At 43.4% G+C, this 20,012-nt stretch overlaps 1 protein-coding gene across 6 annotated transcripts in view; it reads right to left on the bottom strand.

Annotated features, from left to right (window-relative positions):
• KLHL3 (kelch like family member 3) overlaps window positions 1–16,057 on the bottom strand; it is a 60,957-nt gene extending 44,900 nt beyond the window's left edge. For 3 of the 6 annotated variants that reach the window (XM_034779834.1, XM_034779839.1, XM_034779837.1), the window contains exons 1-3: window positions 15,846–16,057; window positions 5,598–5,717; window positions 2,331–2,437 (exon numbers count right to left, since the gene is read on the bottom strand). In XM_034779834.1, coding sequence (XP_034635725.1) covers window positions 2,331–2,437; window positions 5,598–5,717; window positions 15,846–15,859 — 241 coding nt within the window. In that variant the 5' untranslated portion in view covers window positions 15,860–16,057. Of the gene's footprint in view, window positions 1–2,330; window positions 2,438–5,597; window positions 5,718–10,510; window positions 10,585–15,845 lie in introns of all 6 variants that reach the window. The other 3 variants (XM_034779835.1, XM_034779836.1, XM_034779838.1) reach the window with 3 other exon arrangements.
• Between the last annotated feature and the right edge of the window lie 3,955 nt (window positions 16,058–20,012).

The raw sequence follows: 20,012 nt of genomic DNA, 5'->3' as shown, positions 1-20,012 counted from the left end.
TGCATCTCCCCCTTTCCCATTCAGTTAGGACCATATTCTTTCTGGCACAAACTTTGCCTGGCTCTGCTATAGCTTTTAAGTCACGACAAAGAAAACACCTTTCGCAGATGATTAGCAAGGAGTTCAACTCTTCCAATAAAGCTGACAGAAAGAGGCCCAATTTAAGCCCCTTTTAAAGGGGGGAGCATCCATGTAGAGACACAAAACAGTAGCTCCCAGCTCTCTTTGATCCTCCAACGCTTTGGTGACCACAAATCAAGGAGCATCACAGAATGTTCCCAAAACTGGGTTTCCCAAATAATGCATTGGGCTGAAGTCAAGCTATCACAAAACTCGTTCAGAGGACCTTAAAATCCAATTTGTTTGATTACTGGGTATTGGGGATTGTTGGTTCTTTTTCAGGAAGGGAAGGCGAGTGAGGGAACAATGTGGCCTCCTGGTAGCTGCTCCTTTAAGAAGAGGAGCAAAGAGCAGATGGCCCAGGTGGAGGGGGAAGTCAAAGGTCTCCTATGTACTCAGGACAGCAACAGGAGGAGAGTTAGCAGCTACAGAGCCCTGCAAAGAGGTAGAGTTGGGTGGGGTGGCAGTACTGATTGGAATTATTTGAAAAGGGGAAGAATTGTTTGGGATATAACTGATCTGTTGGAGGCACAGAGATGATTTGTCAGGTGGGAACAAAGATTTGCCTATGGAAATTCAATATGCATGGCCAAGGGGCTTGGGAACAGAGAGGGAACTGCAGAGCAGGTGTCTTCCAGCTGAGCTAACAGGCTGAGTCTTCAGTTGAGTTAGGTGTTGTGGAAATATTCCATCCCTGTCCTCAGACTTTTTCCGCTCTTGACCTTTTTGCCTTAACACAAGACCTAATCTTGCCAATGCTGAAGCGTGCATGTAATTTTGCTTACATAGAATCATAGAACTGGAAGGGACCTGAAAAGGTCATCTAGTCCAGTCCCCTGCACTCGTGGCAGGACTAAGTATTATCTAAACCATCCCTGATAGGTGTTTGCCCAACCTACTCTTAAAAATCTCCAGTGATAGAGATTCCACAACCTCCCTAGGAAATTTATTCCAGTGCTTAACCACCCTGACAGTTAGGAAGTTTTTCCTAACGTCCAACCTAAACCTCCCTTGCTGCAATTTAAGCCCATTGCTTCTTGTCCTATCCTCAGAGATTAACGAGAACAATTGTTCACCCTCCTTGTAACATCCCTTTGCGTACTTGAAAACTGTTACTATGTCCCCTCTCAGACTCCTCTTCTCCAAACTAAGCAAACCCAATTTTTCAATCTTCCCTCACAGGTCATGTTTTTTAGACCTTTAATCATTTTTGTTGCTCTTCTCTGGACTTCCTCCAATTTGTCCACATCCTTCCTGAAATATGGCACCCAGAACTGGACACAATGCTCCAGCTGAGGCCTAATCAGCACGGAGTAGAGCAGAAGAATTACTTCTCATGTTTTGCTTACAACACTCCTGCTAATACATCCCAGAATGACGTTGGCTTTTTTTGCAACAGTGTTACACTGTTGACTTATATTTAGCTTGTGGTCCACAATGACACCCCAGATCCCTTTCTGCAGTACTCCCTCCTAGGCAGTCATTTCCCATTTTGTATGTGTGCGCAACTGATTGTTCCTTCCTAAGTGGAGTACTTTGCATTTGTCCTTATTGAATTTCATCTTAGTTACTTCAGACCATTTCTCTAGTTTGATGATCACTTTGAATTATAATCCAGAGCAGAATTAAACCAATGCCGAACACTTCGGAACATCTCCATCTCTTGTGTTCAAGTGTTTGTAGGACAAGGCCTTTGGACTGTAAGCTCCGAGACAGGGATTTTTGTGGGAGGACGTGCGTGCGATGTACCATGCAAATTTACAGCACTGTATAAATGTTTGATATAAATAAATAAAAAAAACATACTTTAACACCCCAAATTCTGGTCTAGAAAAGTCAAACATCTCACTTCAAAAGTGATCTGCCAACCTACATACAATTCCTTCTGTGTCCCACACTGCACAGATCTCCAACCTGAGGGACACACACGGTAGCATCCAATTTTTACCAAGTGCTGCCAGTGTCCTCAAACCTGCACAAGACATGGTCCCCTGTCCAAGGGGGATTTAGCCAAGAGATTTTTCAAGCACATTCATTGGTATAAGCAGCTAGGGACTTCACTACATTTCTTCTCTTCCAGGAAAAGACCTCCATACAGCCCCGAGCCCACCCCATCTGCAGCAGGTCTATCGTGAAGACATGACAGTGTGTGTCTTGGAATCTGCAGGGCACACTCAAGCACAGAACTTTGTTTGGAGACAGAAAAGTACCTGTAAACATTGCACAAAAATAGGGGCTGCAGGCTGCTAGGACAACGCGATGGGCTTCCATCTCAATGGCTTCGGCAACAATCACCACGTCACAGAGGAGCCGCTTGCTGGAAAACACCAGAGAAGACAACATGGTTTCAGAACATCTGGCCATGCAAAGGGACCTTTGTAAATACCCTTGGGGAAAATGAGCAGAGTTCCTACGTCACAAACAAGTGACCTGAATCATCCAGCAAGACCTGACAACTGCTGGAGTCTCAGTGGAAGGTTGAAACACAAAGAGAATCAGCCTCTGTCAACTTTTCTTTATGGAGCATATCCTGCTCCCATCCAAAGCTGCAGAGATCCCTGCCTGAAATAGAACTGGACACATTCTGTTCCACAAAAGGAAGGATTTGGGATGCTGGCCACAGGGTTCTGAACCCCAAAGTTCAGATTGCCTCCATCTCCCCCCATAGAATGGCCTAGGAAAGGGCCAAAGGAGCCACCTAGCAGCTCTGCCACTACATCGATCTGCCACCCACTTTTCCCCATAAAGCAAGGACGTAGCACCAGTAGGGGATGCTGCAGCTTTAATCTCTTCACAGCCTTGGGAGGGAGGTGGAATAAAAAGGGAGAGAGTTCCTTCCTTTCCCACATGACACAACAGGGCTGGTAGAAAGAGAAGGTTTGATGCTACACACATGAACAACAAAGCGGGTTCCTCAGGTCTGAATAGTACACAAAGGGTTCCTCACGTCATTCTCACGAGCATCACCACAAAGGGCACTCATTCACTGGAGTCTGCTATTCACCTTGACTGAGTTTAACGCATAAGTCAGCATGGGGTTGGGAGTCCAAAAATTTCCAGGTTCTAGCCCCAGTTCTGCCACTCACTCACTGTGTGGCTTTGGGTAAGTTTTTCATGAATCTGTGCCCATTTTTATCTCCACCATAGTTCTCTCCTTCGAGGATTTGTTAATTGAGGTTTGTATATTGCAAGTGCTCAGTATTATCATAAAATACCTGGTCCCTACTTGAGCATCTAAACGCAGAATAAGGGTGCTCATTGAAGGGGGTCACACTAGGAAAAAAGATCGGTCTACAAATCCAAATGTCACTCTCTCTTCTATACAGCTTATTGTGCTTTTGCTTTAGAAAACCCCATATCAAACAAAAAAAACACACTTAGCCTTCTAACAGACTAGGTACGTCCCCTGCATTTTGTGATACTTAATAAAGTGACTCTCAAAACACTGAAGATTGAGCTGGAAACATGCAGGAAAGACAACACCTAGAAACAGATAAGAGACTGCGTGTTCCATATTTATGCCAGCTTTGATGGAATGGTGATGGTAACGGGAGCTTTTATGTGAGCAATACATAATGCAGGCTTTGGAGATCATTCACTTCAGTCTATCAGGAAGGAACCCAGTTTAGTCCCTCTCTGGGATCCTATCATCTAAAAAATGCATTTCATGCAAACGAGATTTCCATTTCCATTTAGAAGATGGATGTGCCAAGCAACTAACCTGTAGCAAATAGGTTAGAGGTCTCACTACCCCTCAGAGAGTTTAAATCTAGACTTTCTGTAAGGGATTACTAGATAAATAGGAATTAAATCACTGTTATTCAAGGTAGCCATTTCCACAGGCTGTCTGACAGTATTACGGAGTGCTGGTTCAAAGCAGGGCACCATACAAACATCAGGATTGCAGACTCCAGAACAGCAGCAAGAGCTGAGAGAAAGCAATGCTAAGGAGCATGCAAAGATGCAGTCTGAAAAGCAGGTGCTTCAGGGCAGATCTAACCTTCTACAGTCAGCTGAGTAACATACAGGATCTAGCAAAACCCAAGGAACCCAAGAGAGCAGCACTGCTAGGGCCTCCAGCACACTTCAATTAAAGGAATACAATACTGGATTTTCAACATAACCGCGGCAGCCTGGTGCTCTGCTGCACAAGCACCTGCATTCAGGTCTCCTGATCCCTGTGCCAGCAGAGGGAGACTGAAAAGGAAACACACTCAGCATCACAGAATTGAGAGACGGGAAGGATACTTCATATATATATATTTTTATAACACAGAGAAATCTGGAGATATACCTATCTCATAGAACTAGAAGGGACCCTGAAAGGTCATCGAGTCCAGCCCCCTGCCTTCACTAGCAGGACCAAGTGCTGATTTTGCCCCAGATCCCTAAGTGACCCCCTCAAGGATTGAACTCTCAACCCTGGGTTTAGCAGGCCAATGCTCAAACCACTGAGCTATCCCCCAGCCCAAGCATAGTGGTATCTGCCACAGAGGGAGAGGATTCCAGTCCTTCTCCTTATTGGAGAATGCATATTTTAGAAGTGTCAACCTATTCAACCCCTCAAAGGGAGGGGCAGAGGGGAGGGAAGAGAGAGTATGTGTGTTATATACACATTTTTCACATTAAATAAATAAAACAATAATAGTGTCACAAACCAAAGATACCGTTTGGCAGGCTAAGGACTCAAATAAGTCGCATATAAATGAAAGTCAAATGCTCACTGAATTTCAACCTGCTTCAAGGGAAGATGGCAGACTCCAGAAACAAGCTGAATGTCATCCACTGCCACTAAATGGCTGACACACCTATAGGCATCTTTTAAAGAACTAGATTTTATTTTATTTTTTTTAAGTCCATTTAAAGTAACAATTCTCCTCTCCCCCACACATACACACACTTGATTGAAGACGTGCTGGAGTTCTTTGAGCAGTGTGAAGTTTTTAAATTGGCTTGTGGGTGGTGTGATTTTTTTTTTTTTTTTTTTAGCTTTGCAGTGCAAAGCTGAGATTGAGTGACAGTGAGTCAAAGAGAATGAGAATTCTACTTTAGCAATCCTTGCTCTGTAATTACGTGTAGGTGTCCTCGTATCTGTAATGTTCTATTATTGGTCTTCAAGCCGTTTGCACTGTTGAAAATATAGTTTGTGTGTGGATTTGCTGTAAGTAGCAGGAAACTTTAAACCAATTATTGTTTGTAAATGGCAGATATGGCTCTGAAAATGTTTTTTGAGACACAGCCCGCTTCTTTTTGACAAAGAGGTAGACAGGTGTGTGGGTGGGAATAGCAGTGCTCTATAGTGTCTACACTTCAGCTGCCTCTTCCTACTGTTTTGCTAACACCCTGTTGCGGGACCTCCTTTTGTGTGGAAGCAAATACACAGAATATTATTTTTTAAAGTGCCCCAAATGACCTTCTGTTCTGATCAGCATGTGTCTGATAAACCAAAGATGATGCATGTTACGTGGAAAAAGTACCTCCGTAATTCATTCATGACCTTGAATGCCTTTCCCATGTGAGAAGGATTGACTGTTACCGTGCGCTGGTCCTTCTCCTTATCTTCAGCTTCATCAGGTGACTGGGAACTCTGTTTGATGCTGAAAATGAGGATAAGAGGGAAAGGAAAGTTTATGCTTTTTCGGTGTTGTTGAATCAAGCATAATTGAATTTAAAGATAGCAATAATTTATGTTACTATAGCTAGCTCTGTCCTGAAGGATCCCCAATGCTTTACCGATTACGGCCCAGCTCCTGGAAACACTTCCGCATGCAAGTAGCACGAACAGGACAACTCACATGTGTAGAGTCACAGACACTCATCCTGGTTTCTAGGATCAGTGTCCGTATACGGAAAGGATCGCTGAAATGCAGCTCCGCTGATTGGCTGCGGCCATCTAACCAACCAGACAAGAGTGGGAAGGGGAAGAAATGTGAACCAAGCACATGAGGACAAATTCAAGTCTAAGGATATATTTAAACGTCAAGCTGGGGGTGTGATTCCCCACTTGAGGAGATATGCCCACACGAGCTCTGACCAAGCTAGCGCATTAAAAATAGAGTGTAGTCGCAGCAGTGCAAGTGGCAAGAAAGGCTAGCTGTCGTGAGTACATGCCTACAGCCTCGGACGAAAACATGCTTCGGGTGGCTAGCCCCTTGCGCTGCCCACGCCCGCATGACTACGCGGTCTTTTTAGCATGCTAGCTCAAACAGAGCAAGTGCAGGTATGTTGAGTTGGGAATCAACCCCCAGCTCGAAGTGTGGACATACCCTGAGGGTGTGCTTTCACAGCCCGGTTAATCTGAGTTATCACTCACGTGTTAAACCAAACACAACACGTGCCCACAAAAATCTCTAACCCGAGTTAAGTGCTGCTTAAAGGTCGAGGGCTGGCCCGTCGGAGGCTGGGGACCGTGGCTTGAAGCTCGAGTGATGCTGGTGCTCGAGCTGGTAATTCAGTGGGGCGGCAACAGCTAATCCAAATCATTCTGTAACTCCAGGGTTGCTTTGCAGCGTGGCTGCTCTCACTAGAGCTGGGCTAGCTCACATGCAGTAACGAGGCTTACCACCTGTCCAGGTTTTCCCAGGATCATCGCTTTTTGAGGCAGCAGTCCCAGGAAATCTGCAAGTCTTCTCAGGATATTCAAACTCCCAGGTTGTGGGTGTTTAAACAGCTGTACAATAATACACCACTCTGAGCCTGCTCAGAGACGGGGGCCACACCTGCGCTACAGACAGATGGCACAGCGCACCAATGAGGGGTGGCTCCGGGGGCAGACTAGCAGGCTGAGCGAGTGATGGTGGCCGCAGCAGGAAACCTGGGGTGCTGCAGCGTCGGCCTGCCCCTGGGCCGGCCTGCCTCTGCCGACCAGCAACGAGAGCTGGAGCTTGGGAGCCCAGCTTGTGGGGAAGTGAGGGGCTTGGCTTTGGGACCCACTTTCCCTCCCCCAGCGCTGGGTTGCAGGGGCAGACCCTGCAGGCTTGTCCTGTGCCCTGGCATAATGGTGGGGAAGTCAGATCTCTGGCATTAAGTAATAGGTATGTCCTGGGTTTGTGTATCTCAGAGGTGGCATCCCTAGCAATAACACAAGTGTACTAACTCCAGCTAACTACTACAGCGAAGACAAGCCCTGACAGGCTCTGATTCACCAAAGCACTTGATCTTAAAGTTAAGCAGGTGCTTAACTGCCTTGCAGTAGATATAGACTTAAGCACAAGCTGGCCAGTGTCCAACTCAGAGCAGGATTGTGGTTTTTCCATCTCTCATCTGAAAGACACACGCTTACAGTAGATTGCAGGGAATGCACTCTACAGCGATAAGCCAGAAAATGGGAATCAAAATTATTTGTACAACGTCTATGTATTAGCTTAGAGGCCATACCTCATTCTGTGTTAAGTTTAGAAAACACGGTGTAGTGCAGGTGAGGCATAAAGGAAAGATTATTAAACCAGAACCTCCTTTCAGGACAGCAAGCTATCCAAGCAGCAGCAGATTAGCCCAATGTATTCTGTCTAACAAGGATCACCCTAATCTGGAAGTTTAAGGCACATCAGTGTCCTCATTACCTTGTTCAGAGCGTTGCCTCTTCTGTGCACGACTGACACAAGGTCAACACCAGCCTCTATGATTTAGACATGTGTAAAATTACTCTGAGTTCAATGTTTCTAGCATTGAAAAAAAATAGAATGAGACACTGTCACTCTATTTAAATCCATAGCCCTTTCTCCAGGCTTTTCAGCAGCCAAACCTTCCCCTCCAATACATGAAACCCAATAATGAAGAACCCAAAAGTGCAACTGATTTAACTGATTTTCACTTCCAAAGCTGGGATAAATGTAGGAAGTAAATGAACCCCACTGGGGTTCATAGCTAAACTCCCATTGACATTACCAGGGCCTAGATTAAACCCAGAACAGTACAAGTGGATTTTTAACATTAACATTGTTAATATTTTAATGTGATAATATTGCTAAAAGCATTGATTTGCTTACAACACTTCCGTAATGTGGATAGTGTCACTATCGTAAATAGACACTGTCCATAAAAAACAATTGTCTGATTTATTTTAAAAAATCCTATTATGGTTACAAGTAATCTCCAAGATTATTACTGTATAATTATAGGGAAAAATATTTTTCTGTTTCTAGTTTGCTTACTTTATGTATTTAACACCACTCTGCATAAAATCAATTCCACTGTTTCCCCTGTGCCAGCTCATTTCACCTGATGTCGGTCTGGGATTTACACCCAACCACATGAGAGGAAAGCGCCTATACTTAAAACAAAACAAAAAAAACCACAACTGGGATGGGGCATTCTAGAGCAGCCAGAGTACTTGAAACATCTCTAAAACATCACACCGTCAGAAGAAAGCTTTGATTGTCAATCTTGTACCTATATTACCTGCAAAAGTCCTCTGAATGAGGTTGGGGGGGGGGAGAATAGGTCTCCCCTCCTCCCCCAGTTTGTTTACTTAGTTCATTTGACAGCACGAAGCTAGATAGAGGTCACTGACTATACACCCCACCCCAGGCCCTGAAAGAGCATTTAGCAGCAGCAGAGCGGAGAGTGAAACGGAGAACGAACAGGCTGCAAGCACATGCCTAGATGCACACAGAGAAAGGAGCAGGACTCGGAGCAGTAGGGTGGCTTAGTGGCATTGCTTGTGAGTGTGCCCAAAGACCCTTCTTATAGTATTGCCAAGCCCAAGCATTCAAAATTCCTGAGACTGGTTTAAAAATCATGAGATTTTAAAACGACTACATTCAGGTTCTTTTTATTTGCCTTCTGGTACTGGAGCCTTTAAATTTCACATTTTCCAAGCTTTTCTCCACCCCCATGAGAGCTAGCAGCTGGAGGGAAGGAGGGGGCGAGGTTATTTAACATGAAAGCTGATATTCTCATATAATTAACTGACTCCAGGAGTTGGGGCTTTAAGAAAGCCATCCAATATCCTGAGGCTCACCATAAAATCGTGAGAGTTAGCTGAAAAACTTACTGTTGCCAACACGTTTAATAATTTTTTAAATCAAGACATCCCAGGGTCTCTCTCTCTCTCTCTATGATTTTTTTTTAACAAGTCAGTTTTTAAAGAAGATTCAAGTTGACAAGAGCCTTTAACACATCTGTGAAAATGACAAGATTTCCAGTTGATCTCATTCTTTAACATAGTGAGGAGGCTTAGCTATGGAATGAAGATTTCTGATGAACATTTAAGGATGATGTGTGAACTAAAGTGCATGTGGCCATGTGCAACAACTCAAAAAGTAAGCAAGATCGGCAGCCGAGAATTCCCCTGGTTTAGACAAATCCCCAAGAGGCATAAAGCCAATGTAGCCAACTCTATGCCACCTGCATCCTAGCTACCCTTAGCCAATAGAGCAGTCCCTAGAGGTTGTTAGCCTGCTCTAAAAATTCCCCTTGGTGCCACATTGTTTCCCATCTCAGGGGAAGGAGAGTTTGATCACAACCCCTCTTCAATTTGAGGGGCTGCTACCTGCTATCTACATATTCTCCCAGCCTCTCTGCAGCTCTACCCCTCAAGCAGCCTCCAATTTTTGAAGACTCCTCTTCTGTGAGCCGCCTCAGTTCCTACCTCCAGTGCCACTCAGAATTTTCCCAAGCAGAAGCAGCCCTGACCTCAGAGTTTCCCCAAACAGCAGCAGTGAAATTAACTGAAGATGCTGCTCCGGTCCAAGCAGCAACAGGTACACTACCAAGGTCTATTTGCAGGCTCAGATGAGATCATGGCATTGCTTCACCTTTTGCAACCAGATTGGCTCACACATCATATTTCAACTACCAAACAAAAAAACCACACCCAACTTTGATTTCTGCAGAAATCGGCCTCAGCCCCTTCCTCTCCTCTCCATTCATTAAGTAAAATTCCCCAATTACCAATGGGATTTTCAAGCCATACTCTATTAAATGTGGTCCACTAGAACACAGAAAACGCTGATCCTCTACCCTACCCATAAATACCCAAACAACATGGCCCTTTTCCCTCTCAATAGCTTCTTACTTGTCGACCAGCAGCAACAACGAGGCCAAAACCTGCATTCCTCTCACACCCAAAACTCCCAGCAAATTCAATGGAGGCGGCCACAGGTGTATACAGAATGCAGAATCAAGGCCATCAACTCTTCTGGACAGAGTTTGATCATCTAGGGCAAGGCAGATGCAATCCATTCCGGCAGGAACAGCATGCATATTTACAGCAGAGTAGGGGATGGGGTGGGATAAAGCTTTTACTGGCATAACTTTGGAATAGCTGCTCTAGCCACAAGCTAGTAATGCAGCTCATCCGGTGCAAGCCCCAATAAAACTTTATCACGCTTCTAACCAATCACGCGAAAGGTATTAAAGATAAATTTTACAAATCTCAGAACTTTACCAGTGCTGTGTGTGCGCATCTGACTATAGAACTGGGCTGCGTTAGTTACCAGCAGTAACTACATCAGAGGGTCTCTGTAGGCAAAAGGAAGGAAAATCAAAATATTGCAAATACACAAACTTCCTAAGAGTTAAACTGTCCCCTTGGCACACACACGAGGCTGAAAAACACAAAGGGTGAAACCCTGTTTCCGTTGAAGTTGGTAGGAGTTTTGCAATGGACTTCACTCCATGAGTTTGGACTTCCGAAGTTTTCAGCTGATCCTTCCTTAGAGGGGGGAAGGGAATGTTTCCACATGCACATTCCACAGAATGGTCAAGAGGTTCAGCCCACTGAACCACTCAGCTTCCCAAGGTTCATGCAGACACCAGGGGATATGGCCCTGGTTTCTATGCACGAACAGCTACTGTACTGCGTCCTGCTCCTCCACGCAGGATCTGCAACAGAACAGCTCCAGCAGGGATCAAGAAGCCACCGTGTCCCTGTTAGATGCTGCTGCTGGCAAAACAACCCCACCCACAGAAGGGGATTTTACGAAGTGGAGGTAGAGAACAGTCAGTCAATGATGGGACAAGGAATCCCCATACATCTCCTGGAGAGGGAGAAAAGAATGATGCCACTGAAAGAAGTTGGGAACCTGCACTGCCTCTGATCTGCCATCTCCCTAACCACAGAGGGATTTCCATGATGTCAGGGAAGGCACCATACAATCATCTTCTTCAGCCGAGACTGATGAATAGTGTTTCTGCTACTGTGCCAAGAATTCCATGAAGAGCTGCCCTCCTTCAAAATGGCTGCCATGCCCCATTGTTCTTAATGAGACTGAAGCTAAAATCACCTACTTTCAAACAGCAGTGGAGCCAAGCTGCCCTCAGGGAAGATGGTGGCCCTGAACACATAGATGGCCAGCAGGCCTACAGACACTTATGTACTCATCATAATTTTATGGTTGTGGCACAATGTTACTACAGAGAGCAGAGTTAAGGTTGTTTGGGACCTTAACTGTGCATTTCCATTCCTTGACAGGTCAGCTTTTTAAAAATTAACCTTAACTCTGAATTTCTTGGATTTGTAGTGCCTATTTATGAGATAATTACAGCATCCTTGTAATTATTTTTACCCATAAGTTGCTGGTAGGCACTCAGCCTTTACTCCAATCTAATATAGCTTGATCCAGGAACTAAACAGATATTTAAAATTGCAGTCACCTGACTTATAAAGCTAAGAAAGAATCCGTTTATCAAGATAGAACTGCTATCCCTATTGACAGAGCTGTCTTCCTTATTTTTAATTTGAGACGAAAGGAAGTTTTTTATTAGGATAAATAGACGATCTAGCCGAAAAATAAGTTTTTTGGACTTTAATTTTAACTGAAGGAAACAAAGCAAGTAGAAAATAAAAAGAGCAGCAATATTTTACATCTAGAATGAGTGGCAAGAAATATATGGAAGCAAATATATTTATTATTATACCTAATATTTCCACCTCAGAGACTTGCTAACACCCACTCTACTATCAGATGTCAATGCTACAGAACATATAGAAGAGATTGATGTAGCTAGCTATATGAGAGAGAGAGAAAACATGAACACAAGAGCGAGCACTAGCTAATGTTTATTTTTGTAAGGCCACATGCAAATAAAATAATTTTAAAGACTATGGGCTAGGATTGTCAAAGGAGCTTAGAGGAATTAACTTGCCAAATATCCCCAGTACTCAATAGGAGTTTGCCATCTAACTCGCTTTGGCTTCTTTGAAAATGCCAGCCTTGATTTTTTTGGGGAGGTGGGGTGGGGGGATTTTGCAGAGGATCTGAAAATAATGAAGGAGAACTGGCTAGTTCTGCTCCTCTCCCCCATTTAAAAAAAAAAAAATCAATATAAGGAAAGGATTTTTTTGGTTTTGAGATAAGTAATATTTCCCCTATTTTGTTAAGGCATTTTTGGCATTGCCTATTACTACAAAATGGATACACAAAATTTGGTAACGTGCAATTGGAGTATACTGCAGATATGAGCACTAGAACCCAAAAGAACATTATTTTCAGGAAAGTGAACTTGATAAAAATCACAAAGATAAAGAGTTCCACAACGTAGGATAACAAATTTAACCCTAAGTTAATTATTCAAATTCAACACCAATATCAGTTGCTTTGTGATACAAATATTAAACTTCTCAGAAAAATACTAGGCAGACGTCACCATATTTATGCAAAATCATCCAAAACCATTATTTTAAATTACAATATTGGAAAATTTAGGTTTTCAATAATTCTGTTTTGTTTTTTTGGGGGGGGGGAGGTTGACCTATAAATTGTGTCTAATTTCATCAGAGGTAAAGAACACACATTTTTGATCATACAGCTGTGTAGTTTTGCCAGACAAAGAATGGCCATACCAGCACTGACAAAAAGAACCGTGATTTCAAAGTAAGCAATTTAGATTGCCACACATGACCGGCTTAGACAAAATCACCTGCTCTGCAAACATTTAGGCACATGAGAAACTTTATACGTGCAAGCAGCCGCACTGAACAGCTCACAAGTGTAAACGTTTCTCAAGAATACAAGAGTTGGCAGGTTTAGGAACTACATATGACATGACCTGATAATAAAGTACTTTTTTTTAAATTTGACTGAGTCGGAGAGAAATTAAAATCCAGAGAAGAAAATTAAAGTAGGTCAAACTATCTTTATGCAAGTTTATAAAATGTTCCCATCAAAATTCTAAGCACATGTACAAATATTAAAACAAAGCCACCGCAAAAAAAAAACACACAGAGAAAGTACTTGATAGAGTTCTTTTTAAAGAGCTATTCATTCCACTTTTCAGAGTGTAGGATGTAGCTTTTTTGGGGTTCAACAAGACATGCACTTCTAGAACGTGAGAACCTAACATCTCAACTGTCTCTTCGGAGGGGACATAAATCCAAGATCCTCACAGCCTGGGTTCATGGAAGAGCCTTCCCTCCCTACCCTGAGAGCAATAGTGTGGTAAGCCATAGTTTGGATAATTATATTCAAACCAACAAAATCCCTCAGTGGGATTTTTTACTTTCAAAGACTGAGGGGATATGGAGATTGAGATACTTTTCATTCCCTCAGAACAATCAGTCTAAAACAAAATTGAGCCAAACTGGTTGCTATAGGGACATGTATGTTTGTACAGTGCCCAGAATGATCAGGCCCGGTCCATATTTGGGCTTTTGGGCACTACCATAATAGAAGTGATTAACAAGGAGGATAATGAATTGCCACTCTCCATTGGGATGAGCACATGGCCTCAGCTTCCTCTCCTGTCAACTCTCAGACACTAGCTTCACTTTAAAAACTGCAAGAATTGGACACAAGTTATATGGGCAAGTATCTAAAATACCTCAGATTTAAATATACTAATGATTAATCTCCACAGCTAGCCATTTAAACTAACAGTAGATCTATTCTAGAATATATTTAACGGCAAGAGAAATCACAGGCTGACAGTTTTGTTTTGAACATTAAATATACAAACAACTATTGAGACTCTTGATTCATCTAAGGATAGAATCCCGCCCCTTGCTACTTGGACAAAACTCCCTTTGGCTGCAATGAGAATTTTGCTCAAGTAAGGACTGCAGCCAGGTTTTGTTTTAGGTACAGTATGTTGGAGAAGCAAAGTTTTCCTCACATCCCAAAAGGCAGCAGTTCCACCAATATTATTCAGTGAAAACTTTCCCCCTACATAAAGGTCACCAGCACAACTTGGAAAGGGAGCACTCCGCGGATTTTTAGCTTCTAGAAGTTTAAGTTTCTGGCTTCAGAAAGCGTCAGGGGCATTCAAAGAAGAACGCCTACATGGGGAATATAAAATATTTACCTCTTCTCTAGGGCATTCCCATGCAACAATCACAAGATGCAATCTCATTATTTGCACTATGTTCAGTGGCCATTCCGAGCTTAGCTTTTTCTTAGAAAACTACAGCAACCAAGGTATCACAGACAAAAACAAGACAGGTTTCAGAGTAGCAGCCGTGTTAGTCTGTATCCGCAAAAAGAACAGGAGAACTTGTGGCACCTTTGTTAGTCTCTAAGGTGCCACAGGTACTCCTGTTCTTTTTTTAAAAAAAAGATTGCACAGGAAATAGTTAATGGCCCATCTACCCTATGAGCAGCTATATAGCTCGGTCCTGCTGTCTCCCTCTACCTGTCATAAAATACAGGTCGCTGGTTTTGGCTTACAAAGGATATGTAAATATACTCAGTATATCTGCAAAATTCATAAACGTTTGTTAACTACAAAAAGTACTAAATGGGTGCCCCTGGGTACAAGTCAAGATTTACAGAACTGAAATCAACTAACAAATTAGAAAGTGAGGCGAACACTAAATCAGAGTTTAAAATTTTACTGGTAGGCTGCACTACATCAACCCACATTAAATTTCTACACCTCACAGCCACATGTTCCTTAAATGCCAGTGTCAATACGACAAAAATGCATTCCAACATCTCAAAAAAAAATTATGGAAAGTTTTGCATGGAAATAAATTCCCTTCACACTGAGCAGAAGTAACCGTCCCCTATGACATTGCAATGTCTAGTAATTAGAAGATAAAACAGATATTTTGTGCAGAGGATTAGGAAAAAGGGCCTTGCGGGAACAGGAGCCTGACATGCTCCAGAACTAAGGTGAATTTTCACAGGATCATTGAGAATCTGTTAGTCTTTAAGGTGCCACCGGACTCGTTGTTGTTTTTGTGGATACAGCCCAACAGGGCTACCCCCAATACTTGACAGTCCTTTACTTAATCACTGCTTCTTGCATGCCAATGAGTGCCACTGGCTAAAGTGATCTGGTTCTTCCAAGTCACACATCTCACATTCTTGCTGATAAGCTTATGCAACTATAAGTAAGCTTAATTTCAAGTTAAGTTAAAAGGCAGTTCCCATGAGAACGTCTCCCCTTAGACTGCCTTTAAAAAAAAAAAAAAGCAGAGATTTTGTATTGCACAGCTCCAAGGTCCACCAGTTCAGGGGGATTTTAAACCTTGAAAGCACACACACACACTCCACTCAGATAGTTAACCTAGGACAATTTGTACGAGGAAGCGCTGGGGGGGGGGAAGGGGGGGTGGAAAAGTGCCTGGGGGTGATGACTGTCTCAGTGAAACACAATGCAAACATCCTTCCTCACAAGGGAGCGCTTTGAAAATTCACCTCCGCCCAGCCCCCGTGCAGCAGGGCTGTGACACTGCCGAAGAAGTGCCTGGCTCCACGGCGTCTCCTGCGGGGGGGCTCGCAATGCCCTGCCAGCCCCAATGCAAACACAAAGGCGTCTGCCCTGCCCAGCCCAGCCCATACCTTTCATCCTCCATTGTGCGCAGCCGGACTGGAGCCTGAACTCTGCATGCACTCCAGCCCTCTCGCAATCCTGCGGCCGCGGGCAGGCAGCGGGCTGGAGGGATTAATCAGCGCCGGTGATTCAGCACGGCTGCCTCTCACTCGCTCCCAAAGCAGCAGCAGCTAATGCAGCAGCCCCAGCACTCCTTACCCAGAGCTCCCTGCAGCTGCCGCTACTGCTGCGGCAGCAGCCCACTCCCTCCTCCTCTTCCTCCTCCTTCCCTCCCCTTTCCCTCCAAGCTTGCTACTCGGTCTCCTGGCAACAGCAACTGCGGGAGCGGTGTGAAGTTTACACCTCTCCAGCGGCTGCAGCTGCACAATGCATCCTCCAGTCTCTTTAGCACCAGCCAGAGATTTTGTCAAGGGCGGGGGGACAGGGAATTCTTGCCACATGCCTATACCCTCCAGCTGCAGGGAACCTATTTCCCCAACCACACACTCCCCTCCACTACTACACTTCAAAAAGGTGCTCGTTACCCCCACCCTCACCTCTAAGACCTTTGCATGGCTTGTCCTACCCTAGGCATTGCCCAGCCAAACGGGGAGAATGGTCCCCCCACTTCCCACTCAGATCTGCAGCTGTCCCTTTTAAAGGCTGTAATTCACACAGTAGAAATCATTGCAAATGTAAGAGAACCAGTCAACCGATCATGGACCAGATCTGAGTCTAATGGCTATTAAACTAGTAAATTTAATTGCTTTGGAGCAAATCCATGTAGGACCCCGGACAGTGACATTCCTGCTTGAGGAGCAACTGTGTTTGTCACAGATTTCTAGGCCAGAAGGGATCCTCTAGTCTGATCTCCTGTACAGCACAGACCACAGAACTTCCCCAGAATCATTCCCAGAGCAGCTCTTTTAGAAAAAAACATCCAGTCTTGATTTAAAAATCTCCAATGAGGATGAATCCACCAAGACCCTTGGTAAATTGTTCCCATGGTTAATTACTCTCACTGAATTTAGATCTGTGACATCCGCTGAAGCAGATCTATATATGCTCTCTCTTCTATCTTCCCCATCTCCTCAGAATCTGAACCCCTAGCCTCCCGGGGAGGAGACAGGTCAGGAGCTTGACTAGTTATGGGCCCCATAACTACACACATCCCTGGTATAAGAGCAGGAGCAGCAGATGTGGTGCATTGTACCAGTGGTGCCCTTCCCCCGAGCTACACTACAACTCTCACGTGGTGCCCCCATTCACACTCACTTGACAGGGAGCAGGGGCTTTGCCTCTAGCTTCTATTTTTATAAAAATACTGCAGAAAAGGCCCTAAATACTGCCGTAAAATGACTAAACTACAGTGATTTGGACCACTATTGTCAAATACTGTCACATTTGACTAAGGATGTTTCCTTTTTCAAATGCTTTTCCCTATTGTTTCTCTTTTAAAAAGAGCTCTGCCCTGTAGGTCCATCTTTGCCAAATACCCACCAACATGCCATCTGGGGTAAAATTAGGATGCATACACCAAAAATAACCTGCAACCCAACTGGACACTGACCTTGTAGTACTAAACAGCACAGGAACCACTGTCAGTGTATTATATAAGCTTATTACAGTATATTTGGCTATAATGCAGAATACTGTATGATTTCTTAACAAAACAGACTAATGGAATATTTAGCCCTCCCCTACAGATGTACAGTATGCATATTATACAAGGCCAACTGTAACCCACTCTTTGATAGAGAAAATGCTTCTTCTGGACTTCAGGTGCAAGTCAGTTCATGCCCTGAAGCATGTGATTCAGTAACTCTTGCTAGGTTTACCCCCAGTTAATATAACTGCAGATGCTACACCTCATTTTAATCATTTATTAATTTTATTAAGTTTTTTTCCTCCACCATACTCTCTGGCAGTTAGTTCCAGAAACTAAAGTATTTACTTTCTTCATTGCTTTTTCATTTCATCTAATGTTCTTATACTATGGAAAGAGATAGTTTTATATGGCACAGCGATAGCACTTACTATCTTCTAAACGGTCTCCTTTCTAAATGAAATAATCCTAGTCTTTAAAATTTCTCATACAGTTGCATTATCCTTGCCCTTTTTGTTCCCCATCTTGGTTCCATGTCTTTTAAAATGTGTTGGTAATGGCAAGTTAATAATTTACACTTCTACAGAGCCTTTTAACAGAAGCTCTTTGCAAATATTAAATATCGAACCAAGGTTCTAGCATCCCCATTTTACAGCTGAGAAAACTTAGGACATATTGGTTACATGACTTGGCTAAAGTCACACAAAGATGCAGCGTTCAGAATAGAATCAAGGTCTCCCACCATCCAGTCCTACAGTTTAAACGAGTTCAGCTGTCTCCCCATAGATAGAGAAAACAGAGCATAAAGCAGAGTTGCACACAGGATTCAGAAGAACACTGAGGATGTTTTCCCTTTGAAAATACCCTTTAACTGAGTGAAAAGATCCTCACCAAGACCCTAATGTACATTCCAAGTGCCCATTCAATCACAGACTCACGGCATGTGGTATACAAGGTAGTGAAAGCATCAGAGTTCAAGGCACATGGCAAACACTAAAAGGAAATAATTTATTTAGTAACGAAGGGTCCAGGCCTGCTCCCATGGAAGTCAATGGCAAAACTTCCAACTGATTTCTAGACAAGCAAGAGCAGGCCCTGCCATTGGTGCCCAATGCCAACCCCCTGAGCAGCGTATGTTTATCAAACAAAGAGCTATCATAACAAAACATCAGCCTTTCAGCCAAAGACCAACAACAGAACATCCCACCTCAACCAGCCTAGTACCTATGACTGAACGAAACCAACAACCCTTTAAATGCTCTGTTAAACAGGTATATTTAATACTGAACCTTGAATTCCCTCCAATGGGAATGGCTTCTCAGAGCTATGAAGTGTTAAATCCCAAACAGAGACTACAGCTAATCAGTGGGTAGTAAGTAACTCCTGGGATGGGACAGAGGCAAGTTCTAGTAATGAGTGATTGTCTTTACAGCAGCCTTGCAAAATAGTCTTGACCGCTTTACGCAAGGCACATAATTGCTTGCTTACCATTTACTGCAAGGACTGATGGTCATGAAAATGTGGATATTTTACTCTGCCAAAAAAGTTACTCAGGGTGAATGGAATTTTTCATGGCTGATTTACAGTGCTCCTAGTAAAACTGGAACTGGGTGTGTAATACTGGTACCTTCCTACTTGGCATGTGTGGTTGTGTTTCCAAATCTGCATCTTGACAAACAGTCTGGTCTACTTTTTTTTTTTTTTTAAATTTAGAAAAAAAAAAAAAAACATTTCGAGTCCATAATCCCAGTCTGTAAAAAAAAACACAAGGCACACTAAACACGGATATTGAGCTGAACTGAGATCATAAACTCTTCAGGGCCCGGACCATCAGCTGAATGCAACTGCTAAAATGGGATGCCATGCCTCCATTTTTGGGTGCCCAACCTGAGACATCTTGGGCCTGGTTTTCAGAGGCTCTCTCTCACACAGTACAAATTGACTTCAAGAGAAGTAGGAGTGCTGAACACTTCTGAAAATATGGCCTAATTATCTCACTTTGGACCCCCAGCACTGCCATCATTAAAAACCAAAACCAGTTGGGGGGGTGGGGAGGGAAATTGTCCTGTGTCTTCACTCATTTTAAGAGGTGCTTAGCACATCTTTGGCATCTGAAAAAATAATATTCAAACTTGACAGAACTCAAAGAATGCAGCCAATCTTTGTCCTCTCTCCTGAGACAAACAAAAGTAAAATGACGACCAAAACATCTAACATTTGAATATGACGACATCATAAGGCCCCAAGTCATCGGAATACTCGAGAGAAAGGTCTGGGAAGGGCTCAAGATAAGGATTTTTTCAGATCAGCCAATTAACGGGTTTCGGCAGCGAAAGCATAGGAGGTAGAAATATTGGCATCACCTTTGCTTTAAGCTTTTGCCTTCCATGATACATTGTCTTCACCAAAGCCTTTTTCAACGTGCCAGTATTCTTTCTACACAAGCAACTAACGTGAAGCTTGAGCACTGGGCCCCAGACTGAGATGCAAAAGAATCTTTTTATGGAATGTTTATTTTTTTAAACTGTGACTGTTGCCCTCTAGTGGTGGATGTATATTTTTACACTAATCCTATTTTCCACTAGTTCAC

The sequence above is a fragment of the Trachemys scripta genome, chromosome 8, assembly GCF_013100865.1.
Source record: "Trachemys scripta elegans isolate TJP31775 chromosome 8, CAS_Tse_1.0, whole genome shotgun sequence".
NCBI lineage: Eukaryota > Metazoa > Chordata > Testudines > Emydidae > Trachemys > Trachemys scripta.
Note: the sequence above shows the minus strand (reverse complement) of the source record. Positions and strands in the feature narration are given on the sequence as shown.